A 12,385-nucleotide genomic window follows, 5' to 3' on the forward strand; every position below is an offset into this window, starting at 1 on the left:
TCTTTATACTCTATACAACACCTCTGTAACTAGAGACATCATCTCCGCAAGAATCCACCAAAATTTTTCTCCTCTGTCCACCCAACTGAACCATACTACTCTGTTAACATCACTAGGCCAATTCCTGTTTATCTGACGAAGTAATCTTTCTTTCACCTAAACTACTAGTTTCTTATAATTAAATCTAGTGTATTATGAGCAAGAATCTCATTAGCTAACCAAAAATAATGTTGCACTTTGTATTTTAAGCATTTTAAGTTATTATTGTATGTTTACTTAATTCAAAACACAGTAGATCCAAAAAAAAACAGATGAAAGAACACTTCATTTGATAATCTACTCAGGAAACACTAGAAGTGGTATGGAAATTTTACAAAGAAGTTAATAATGCTATTGCTACTAAATAAATAAAGTTGATCTTCTGAGGTTTAGGACACAAGCTCACAATAAGAAACCAGAAAAGCATGAATTAAATATGACCCTACTTTACATTTTAGAAGTATCATAATGAGAGTGTACTGTGTACCTTTAAATAAAAGTAAAAGAAGGCAAAAATCTTTATACAATATTTGTATCGTATCAAAAGTTTTTACAAATATTTACATTCCATTGAACTGAATTTGTATGCCTCATAATAAATAACATTTAAAACAAAGCTATAACATCTATAACCTGAAATTTTTATTTATTGTTTACAATCCATTTCTTTTACTTTTTAAAGATTTCTATTTCCTTACAATCCACACATTAAGTTTTTTTCTAACAAATGTCTAGATTCCAAATTAGAATGACATTTTGTAGAAGAAAAAATATAGAATAACACTCTGGAGAGAAATAACCATCAATTTTGCAGAAAAAAAATACATGTGAAAAAAAGAGTACTTACATCCTTAAAATAACGCTGTAATAATGAAAGCCTCACATCATGAACAGCTGCACATGTGTCCCAAGGGTAAATCTGCTCCTCTTCAGTGACAGGCAGCTTTTTTGGCTCAATGTTGTCACGGCACTGCCCCAAAACTACATTAACAACAGAGATAAGAGCTCACTAAATAACAAACTTATATACCTGATTCACCAAGAAAAGCTGTTATTTACCTCCAGCTACCTTAATTTTTTCCACTATTAGAATATTTTTAAAGACCTAAACTGGTATTCTAGTTTTCTTCTATACAGTAAATAAAGCTTCAAATATACCAAATTTTTAAAAATAACACTAAAATATCAGTATGAACTCTATGGATGGATGGCTGGAAAGATGGATGGATGGATGGATGGATGGAGAGATGGATAGATGGATAGATGGATAGATGGATAGATGGATAGATGGATGGATGGAGTGACTGACGATGGTTTCCAAAATCTGTCCACTGAAAAAATCTAGAAGTTATGGCTCTCCAGTATCAATAAACTTCCTTCCTAAATATATTATTTCTCACTAACAGAAAACAGTGATCCTTGGAGAAAAAGCTGAGTACAGGGCTGGGGAAAAGCACAAGGTGACCTGTAATTGTGTGTAATAAAGAGCAAGGAAGTATTCAAACATAGAGTGGTCAGGGCACTAAAGCAATTTCAATTGGCCAAATTTGAGGAAATTTGAGCATTAAAAATAATGATAATAACAGATAACATATTCACTAATTCAGGCAAGGATTACAAGTAAAAGGGGGCAAGGATAAATTATTAGAGTCAAAATATAGAGGATCATCATATAGATTACCTATCACCTTAACCAAGTAATCAGACTTGGTTGGCATCACCAACAATAGGACAAACTGACACTATGAGCCTCCTGATATGACAAAATGGGAAGGAACATCATCTATCCAATGCCATTACCAAAATTGGTAATGGCATTTAACTTGAATCCAATGATAAGGAAATAATCACACAAATCCAGAAAATGAGACACTCTACAGAACTGGACTCTTGAATATTTTTAGGAAGCGGTAGCAAAAACTGTTTTAGATTAAAGGGGACTAAGGAAATGACAAGCAAATGCAATGCATGATTATTTTCTTGGCTTTAGGACCAAGAAAAAAAAATCTGCTACAAAAAAAATTATTAGGACAACTGGGAGAATTTAAATATAAAAATAGATGATACTATTAAATTTCTTGGATATGATAATGGTATTCAGTGGTTATAAAAAGAATAATACCCTTGAGGAGAGCAGGAAAGATGGTAGCATGAGAAGTGAAGTAGAAATAAACTCCAAAACCACATATATCATGAAAACACAGCAAATACAACCAATCTTGAAAGAGTGACCAGAAGGAAACAGCAACAGACATTACATCTGGGGAAAATAGAAGACCTCAAGGAAAAGGGTAAAGTAGCAAAGCCACAATCGGGCAGAACCCAAGCCCTCTCCCCAAACCCAGCAGGAGGACCAGAAATGGAGGAGGGAGGAAGTAGAAGTCCAGGACCGCTAAATACCCAGCCCTGAAGATCTGCTCTAGGACCACGAACCCACATTGCATGGTGCTCTGGAAATTAAAGGGGTTGGAAAGCAGGGACAGGTGGAACACTTGGGCAGACTGAGATTCCAGTCACTTACATAGAACAAGTACCCAAAAGCAGCCACTACAGGACAAGACAAAGGCAGATGCATTGAAAGACTTCCCAACAGCGAGAGGGCTGCTAAAGGGGCAAGGATTACACAGAGCTTGCTGCTAAAGAGGAAGGATAGTAGACAAAATCGTCCCAGCACACTCAGCCCATCAGGATGGTTACTTTCAGGAGTTTCAGGAGCTCCATCCCCCTAGCTGACAATGCAGCCTTGAGGCCCCCCACTACCATAAGCAGCCTGCCACTCCTTCCTCCTAGCTGGCATCTGTTCACAAACCTGCTACCCCCACCATGGCGCCGGGTCAGCAGGAGGGCAGCACCCAATAAAGTGACTAAAGGGGTGTAACACAGAGGCTGCTCTCTGCATGCTTGACCAACTGGCCCTGGCAGTTCAGGCAGACACTGTGGCCATGAATCAGGAAAGAGCTCCACCATCCCAGCAGACATCAGCGCCACATGCCTGCAACCAATGTGAACACCCCAGAGAATAAAGATCCTGGTCACTAGAGGGAGTGAATTACACAAAGTTATCATTCCATAGGATTCAAGTAGGAATAAAATGTCAAAAGAACCTTGCTCAATCCAAAATCCCTAATACACCAGAGAGGAGAGCAAAACCAAGATAACCAATCTTCTCAATAAAGATATCAAAGTAAAAATCATAAACATGCTCACAGAGCTACAAAAACATATTCAAGATCTCAGGGACAATTCAAGACAGACATAGAGACTTTGAAAAATACAATAGCTGAACTGAAACATACAATGGAAGGATTTAAAAGCAGATTAGAAGAGTGACAGGAGACTCAATGGAATACAAATTACAGAACAGGAACACAAAGAAGCTGAGGCAGAGAGAGAAAAAACGATCTCTAGGAATGAAAGAATATTAAGAGAGCCATGTGACCAATCCAAAAGGAACAATATTCACATTATAAGGATTCCAGAAGAAGAGAGAGGAAAAGGGATAAAGAGGGTCTCTGAAGAAATAATTATTGAAAACATCCCCAATCTGGGGAAGGAAAGTCACACAGGCCATGGAAGAGCACAGATCTCCCAATACAAAGGACCCAAGGAAGATAACACCAGGACATACAATATTTGAAATGGCAAAGATCAAGGATGAGGACAGAATATTAAAAGAAGCCAGAGAGAGAAAAAAGATCACATATAAAGGTAAACCCATCAGGCTATCATCAGACTTCTCAACAAAAATGTTACAGGCCAGAAGGGAGTGGCAGGATATATTTAATGTAATGAAACAGAAGGGTCTTGAACCAACAATACTCTACTCAGAAAGATTATCATTTAAATTTGAAGAAGGGATTAAACAATTTCCAAATAAGCAAAAATTTAGAGAATTTACCTTCTTCCACAAACCATCTCCACACTGTTCCTAAGGCTAAATAGCTGTTACCAGAACAAACAAAACCATAGTAAAGAAAGTAGAACAATTAATTACTAAACAAATGCAAAATTAAATCAACTACCCCAAAGTCAGTCAAGGGATAGACAAAGAGTACAGATTATGACACCTAATATACTAAATATGGAGGAGGAAGAAAAGGAGGGGAAAAAAAATAATGTTTAGATTGTGTTTGTAATAGCATTACATGAGTTAAGTTAGACTGTGAGATAGAAAGAAAGTTACCCTTGAACCTTTGGTAAACACAAATCTAAAGCCTGCAATGGCAATAAGTACATACCTATTGATAATCACCCTAAATGTAAATGGTCTGAAGGCATCAATCAAAAGACATAGAGACACTGAAGGGACAAAAAATAAGACCTGTCTATATAATGCCTACAAGAGACTCAGTTCAAACCCAAAGACATACACAGACTAAAACTGAAGTTATGGAAAAAGATATTTCATGCAACTAACAGAGAAAAAAGCAGGCATTGCAGTAATTGTATTCAACAAAATAGACTTCAGAAAACAAAGTAACGAGACAAAAAACACATTTGATAATGAAAAGGGGTCAGTCCAACAGGATATAACCATTACAAATATCTGTGTACTTAACAAAGAAGCACTCAAAAATGTGAAACAAATACTAACAGAATTAAAGAGGGAAATAGATAGTGATGTATTCATTTTAGGAGACTTCAACACATCACTCACTCCAAAGGACAGATCAACCAGACAGAAAATAAGTAAGGAGATAGAGGCACTGAACAACACATTACAACAGATGAATCTAATGGACATCTACTGAACACTCCACCCAAAAGCAACAGGGCACAAATTCCTTTCAACTGAACATGAAACATTTTCAAGAACAGATCACATACCACAAAAACCCCTAAAGAATCCACCCTAAAACTACTAAATCAAATATCTGAATTCAGCAATGTTGCAGGATACAAAATTAACACACAGAAATCTGCTGCACTATCATATACTAATGATGAACTCGCAGAAAGAGATATCAGGAAAACAATTCCATTCATGATTGCATCAAAAAGAATAAAATACCGAGGAATAAACTTAACAAAGGAAGTGAAAGACCTATACCCTGAAAACTGTAAGACACTCATGAGAGAAATTAAAGAAGATACAAATAAACGGAAACACATCCCGTGCTCATGGATAGGAAGAATTAATACTGTCAAAATGGCCATCCTGCCTAAAGCAATCTACAGATTCATGGCAATCCCTATCAAAATACCAATAGCATTCTTCAATGAACTAAAGCAAATAGTTCTAAAATTCATATGCAACCACCAAAGACCCCGAATAGACAAAGCAATCATGGGAAGGAAGAATAAAGTAGAGGGAATGCTCCCAGACTTCGAGTTCTACTACAAAGTCACAGTAATCAAGACAATTTGGTACTGGCACAAGAACAGACCCATAGACCAGTGGAACAGAATAGAGTTCAGATATTAACCCAACAATATGTGCTCAATTAATATGCGATAAAGGAGCCAAAGATATACAATAGGGAAATGACAGCCTCTTCAACAGCTGGTGTTGGCAAAACTGGACAGCTACATGCAAGAGAATGAAACTGGATCATTGCTTAACCCCATACACAAAGTAAACCCAAAATGGATCAAAGACCTGAATGTAAGTCATGAAACCATAAAACTCTTAGAAGAAAACAGGCAAACACGTCCTGAATATAATCATGAGCAACTTCTTCCTGAAAGCATCTTCTCGAGCAACGGAAACAAAAGCAAAAGTGAACTTATGGGAATACATCAAACTAAAAAGTTTCTGTACGGCAAAGGACACCATCAACAGACAAAAAGCCATCCTACAGTATGGGAGAATATACTTGTAAATGACATATCCGACAAGGGGTTAGCATCCAAAATATATAAAGAACTTACACACCTCAACACCCAAAACGCAGAGCAAATAACCCAATTAAAAAATGGGCAGAGATATGAAGGGACAGTTCTCCAAAGAAGAAATTCAGATGGCCAAAGGCATATGAGAAGATGCTCCACATCACTAATCATCAGGGAAATGTAAATTAAAGCCCCAGTGAGATATCACCTCACACCAGTAAGGATGGCCAGCATCGAAAAGACTAAGAACAAAGGCTGGCGAGGATTCAAAGAAAGGGGAACCCTCCTATACTGCTGGTGGGAATGTAAACTAGTTCAACCATTGTGGAAAGTAATATGGAGGTTCCTAAAAAAACTAAAAATAGAAATGCCATTTGACCCAGAAATCCCACTCCTTAGAATTTACCCAAAGAATACAACTTCTCAGATTCAAAAAGACATATGCACCCCTATGTTCATCGCAGCACTTTCACAGTAGCCAAGATATGGAAGCAACCTAAGTGTTCATCAGTAGATGAATAAATAAAGAAGATGTGGTACATACACACAGTGGAATACTATTCAGCCATAAGAAAGAAACAAATCCTACCATTTGCAACATGGATGGAGCTTGAAGACATTATGCTCAGTGAAATAAGCCAGGTGGAGAAAGGCAAGTGCCAAATGATTTCCCTCATTTGTGGAGTATAACAATGAAGCAAAACTGAAGGAACAAAAGAGCAGCAGACTCAGAGACCCCAAGAAGGGACTAGTGTTTACCAAAGGGGAGGGATGTGGTAGGGTGGGTGGGAAGGGAGGGAGAAGGCGATTGAGGGGTATTATGTTTAGTACATATGGTGTGGGGAATCACAGGGAGAACAGTGCAGCACAGAGAAGGCAAATAGTGACTCTGTGGCATCTTGCTGCACTGATGGACAGTGACTGCATTGGGGTATGGGTGGGGACTTGATAATATGGGTAAATGTAGTAACCACATTGTTCTTTCATGTGAAACCTTCATAAGAGTGTATATGAATAATACATTAATTTAAAAAAATTTTTTTAATTTATCAATTCTTTTATTTTCAAGAAACCAACTTTTGGTTTTATGGACTCTATTGTTTTCCTATTCTCTATTTCATTTATCTCTGCTCTAATCTTTATTATTTTTTTCTGCTAGCTTTAGATTTAGCTGTCTCTTCTTTTTCTAGTTCCTTAAATGGCAAAGTTAGATTAAAGACTTAGGATCTTTTTTAATGTAAGCATTTACAGCTATAAATTTACCTGTGTGCACTGTTTCCATTGCCTCCCACAGATTTGGGTATGTTTTGTTTTCATTTTCATTTACTTCAAAGTATCCACTAATTTCACTTGTAATTTCTTCTTTGGCCCATTATTTGCTTAAGAATGTGTTATTTAATTTCCACATATGTACGAATTTTCCAGTTTTCCTTCTGTTATTGATTTCTAGTTTCATTCCACTGTGGTTGGAATAGATACTTCAAATGATTCCAATCTTTTTAAACATTTTGAGACTTGTTTCGTGACTTAACATACTTCCATCTTGGAGAATGTTCCTTGTGTAACTGAGAAAAATGAGAATTCTACTATCGCTAGATAGAATGTTCTATGTAAGTTTGTTAGATCTAATAACTTATTGGTGTTGCTCAAGTGTTTTCTTTTTTTGATCTTCTGTCTATTGTTCTATCCATTATTGAAAGTGGAACACTGAAGTCTACAACTATTACTGTAGAACTATTTCTCCCTGTAATTATATTGATTTTTGCTTCGTATGTTTTGGGTCTCTACTATTTGGTGTGTATATGTTTTAACTGTTTTATCCTCTTGATAGACTGACCCACTTATCGGTATATAATGTCATTTTTATCTCTTGTAACAACTTTTTACTTAAAATCTGTTGTGTCTAATATTAGCATAACTATTGGACTGTTTTGGTTACTATTTGCATGGAATATCTTTTCTTATCCTTTCACTTTCAACCTACTTGTGTCTTTTGCTCTAAATATACATATAGACAGCACAATCATATTTTTTAATTCTGCCAATCTCTGCCTTTTAATTGGAGAGTTTAATGCATTTGTATTTCAGGTAATTATTGATTTGGAAGGTCTTAATTGAGTCATTTTGCTATTTATTTTCTATATGTTCCTTAATTTGTCCATTACTGCCTTCTTTTGTGATTAACTGAATGTCCTAGTGTACCATTTTGATTTCCTTCTCATTTCTTTTTTTTGTCATTTTTTTCTTAAGTGGTTACTCTAGGGAATGACAATATCTTCACTTTCTAACATTCAAATTTGAATTAATAATAATTTAGTGTCAACAGCATAAAAAACTCGGCTCCTTTATAGCTCCATCTTCCCTCCCTGTCCTTAGTTTTCATCTGAATGCCTGCAATTTTTTTTTTTTTACAAACAAGAACATTAACACTAGACTTAAAAACCTTGATCTGCAGTTCTTTCCAGATTTAGTTCCTTCTTATTAATATTGTTAATGCACTATGAAGATAAAAACATTGACTTTAACTTTGGACTGTCTTAAGCTTAGCTTTGCAAAACTGTGGGGAGTACTGGAACGGAAAAGATTACACAGTACTGTATTCTTCTCCTATAGAGAACTGAAGCTCCCAAAGTTAGTAATATTTACAACAGGCATTCTACATAATAGTGAAACAGCATGTAAATCATTATCTTCAGAATTTTACAGAACTGCTAGAAAGGACCTTAATTTAAGCAGTGTTTTGAAGCATTCCTAACCAAAAGTCTGTAATTCTACACAAGTCAAACATTAGACTAAGGGGTGAAAGCAGGGAACTTTTCTTTGATCCATGGTTTCAAGAACAGGCCAAGAGAGAAACTGAACATAAAAAGGTCTAGGGCAATAAACACACCTAATATACCCAGACTGTAGTCTCTAAATAGCATTTCACACTAAGTGAAACTAGGGGTTCTTAGATAAATGGCTAACTTTAAAGTGGGACATGTAAAAGACAAATATGGCAGAAAATGTAAAGTCCTACTACAAGGTTGTGTCAAAAGGATGCACGAGGTAACTTGAAGAGGCTCTCACTGAATGAAGATGGGAAGAATGTGAACATCAACAAGAAATTAATGGCAACAGAGTTCATAATGATACAAAAAGTACTAATTAATTAGTTTTGGAAAGTTCTGAAGAACCATTACCTCAGTATTTTGAGCACAATAAAAGGAAAAAACAGTATTTATTCTGTCTTTTGTGTACAATCTATACCTCAGAGTAATCAAAATAGGTGATGAGGTGAAATTTCTTTTATAGAAGTATTTCAGCTAACATACAAAGAAAATATGAAAGTGATTTGTGATCACTTTTTGTGATTGTGATAAACTAACAGATCTAGGCAATAATCATCACTTGCTGCTAATATCACAAACAGAGAGGAAACAGGACAAAGGAACATGTTAAACATCATGGGAATACATTCAGCAAAACCCAAAATGTTCTTCAACAATACAATTTCTTAAAAAAAGTAAGATGCATGGTGGGAGGGGAAGGGTCCCCACCTCCCACCAACCCCTCCCTGTGGGGAGGCAGGTACAGGGAAGATAAAAAAGGGACCTATTAATTAGAAGACTACAAGATTACCTAACAACTATAAACTAATTAATTAACCAAAACAAATAAGAGACAACTGGGAAATCTGAACACTGACTATATAGGTATTTGATGATAGTAAGGAACTAATTTAATTAGGAGTGACTGTGGTTATGTTTAAAAAACAAGTTCTTTCTTTTAATGGGAACAGTGAAATATTTAGATGAAATGTTGTCTATAATCTGCTTCAAAACAATTCTAGGGAGTGGGAATAAATGAAATAAGATTGGTCACAAATCAATCACTGTTAAAGATTGACAGGACATGGAGATTTATTTTACTAGTTTCTTTACTTTAGTATATGGCTAAAATTTTCCATGTTCAAATGTAAAAAAGATAAAAGAAAAAGAGAAGAGAGCAACCAAAATAATGGAAGGAGCAAGAGGTAAGGAAAAAGAGGGGGTAAAAGGTGGGTGGATTAGGTTCAGAAAGGAAAGAAAGAAAACGGCCTAAGATTTCACCTGCCACCATTACTGATGCTTTTTAATGTCAGTTTGTTATTCTTTTCCTTCTATTTTTGAAAGATAAAAGAGCTGTGGTATAGTGGATTATCCAATATTAATTAGTTTAGCTGGTGTACAAAATTGTTTAAAAGGGATTCAATGAAGTAACAAGTCAAAGCAACTTAAAAAATATAAAACAAGAATGTAAGCTTCCTCAGGGCAGGGCTTGTGTTTTATTTCTCATTAGAAGAGTGACTGGGACTGAGGTACTCGATAAACACTTGTGGAATGAATGAATGAATGAATGAATGAATAAAACAAAACATTAAGTTAATGATTATAAAATATTTGGTGAAGAAGTAATGTAAAATCAAGTAGCAATAATCTAATAAACTGGTTTCCTCGCAGTTAAAGAAAGGAGAAGTTAACTACGAAGCTCGTCAACATCCCCACATATTTCCTTTTTGTCAACATTCTGGTCTTGACAGCCATACTCCAATGTCCTATTTAACTGGGATTCCCAAATGAATTTCATTTTTATGCAACAAGAGTAGCAAGAGGAGGAACTAGCTTATCAAGCACCATATCAGACCCTGTTGTCTATGTCTTATCACTTAGCCAATACGACAATCCTCCGAAGCCAGTGTCATCTCTGCATGTAAGATAGCACCAGACCTGGCCATGTCAGGCCAGGCAGCACCTGTGTCTGAGCTCCGGGGAGCCTCATGCCTCTTTCTCCTTTACAACACTAATTCAGAGTGACCACCGTAGGAGAAAATGCTCTGGAGAAACATGTTAAAAATATTATTTCTCTTCTTCACACATTTGCCTATTCAAAAAAGACTGGATTCACTGGCAGTAGAGTGTGTGACAGTTATCACCACCTCAAAATGCTTCAGTACGAGAGAGGACCAAAGAGCATTTAGACAAATCCTTCCAACAAAAAAAAAAAAAACCTTTTTTAAACTATGGATTGGCAAATATCAAGCAGCAGGCTGTTTCAAGAATGACTGCTTCAGTCAGCTTAAGAAATAAGGGAAAAGTTACCTGACTGTGTCTTATATAATTAAAATATTTCAATTGACAATATTTCTGAGTTTAAAATTCCAGATTTTAGAAGAATTGCCTAGAAAATTGAACTCAGTTATTGGCCACCTACCATTGATAATACGCCATCAAACTTTAAGGAGAAAGATTATGTAACATAGAGAGAGATCTCTCTGTTACGGGCTTCTTCCAACACTCATGTCCAAGAAAGTGAGATAAACCAGATTAAGAATCTTTGATAAACAGATCTAAATCCATCATTGCTGTACAGATCTACAGTTATTCTGAGATAAAGATAGAACTTTTGTTTAATACAGATATTTATTAAATGTGTTGTATATAGTTTGGCTCTTAATGTTCCCACTAAAAAATTACTTTGATTTTACCTGAGGATGCTTGTAGAAGTACAACCAATCCTGTAGGTCGGTCTTCAGAGGAGGGGCCACTCTGTCCACAAATAACACAATCATATACTGCCTCAGAAACCTGTGGTTCTGCTGTGGTGATCTCCATAGGAATATCGTTCTCCGGAGAATCTAAGGGAAAGAAGTTACAGCTCTTAACTCCAGAGGACAAAAAAGTCTCCAGTGAAAATGTGAAAAAAAATTATAATAATTTTTGAACTTCAACACCAATAAAGCTATACAGTAATAAAAGCATGGAAAAAATTATATTGCTCAAGTAAAATGTTTACTCAGAAAAAGACCAAAAATGACGTTGATATAATGAAAGACTTTAAATAATACATGCTTAAATACACTTCTGATATTCTTGTATCACTCACTATAAAATTGAAACAAAAAAACAGAGGCAAAGACATTTCTATCAAAAAGAAAAAAAACTTGTAAAATATTATAATTTAAGGAAATAAGAGGGAGATTGTTTAATATTCTCTGAGGTACCTCAGAGGGGTAATTTATAATAACATGGAAGCTCTTGGGGAAAAATAACAATACTTACTAGGAGATAAAAGAAGAACAAACTATTCCTCCTTTATTTTCAATTCTACCAATTACATCTTTAGTAATAATAATTATCAATATATTTACTTGTGTATGGAAATCATTTAGTTATGACCATATACTAATAACACAGAACTACTATAGAAAATAACAGTAATTATTTGGTAATGACAGCAAGAAATAAGATATTGAGTTAATAATGATTTTCAGGTAAAGACTGAAATTCTGAAGATAGTGACATTGTCCATAGTGGCAAATAAATGAGTAGAGGGGATTGGGAAGACCATAGAAGCAGAAGTAATTTAAGACATGTTTAAAAGATGGAGGCATATCTTAATAAAAACATGACAGAAATAGAAGAAGATGTGAAATTACCCTGTTTTATTAAGAACTCATGTGGATAAAGACATACTGATGTTTATTAAGAGTAAC

General features: G+C 35.4%; 1 protein-coding gene across 1 annotated transcript in view; it reads right to left on the minus strand.

The window, feature by feature from the left end:
* Window positions 1-12,385, minus strand: part of UBR3 (ubiquitin protein ligase E3 component n-recognin 3) — a 296,154-nt gene that overhangs the window by 104,270 nt on the left and 179,499 nt on the right. The window contains exons 25-26 of the mRNA XM_057503934.1: window positions 11,378-11,527; window positions 887-1,020 (exon numbers count right to left, since the gene is read on the minus strand). Of these exons, the coding sequence (XP_057359917.1) occupies window positions 887-1,020; window positions 11,378-11,527 (284 nt within the window). The remainder of the gene's footprint in view (window positions 1-886; window positions 1,021-11,377; window positions 11,528-12,385) is intronic.

The sequence above is a fragment of the Manis pentadactyla genome, chromosome 6 (genome assembly GCF_030020395.1).
Source record: "Manis pentadactyla isolate mManPen7 chromosome 6, mManPen7.hap1, whole genome shotgun sequence".
Taxonomy (NCBI): Eukaryota; Metazoa; Chordata; class Mammalia; order Pholidota; family Manidae; genus Manis; species Manis pentadactyla.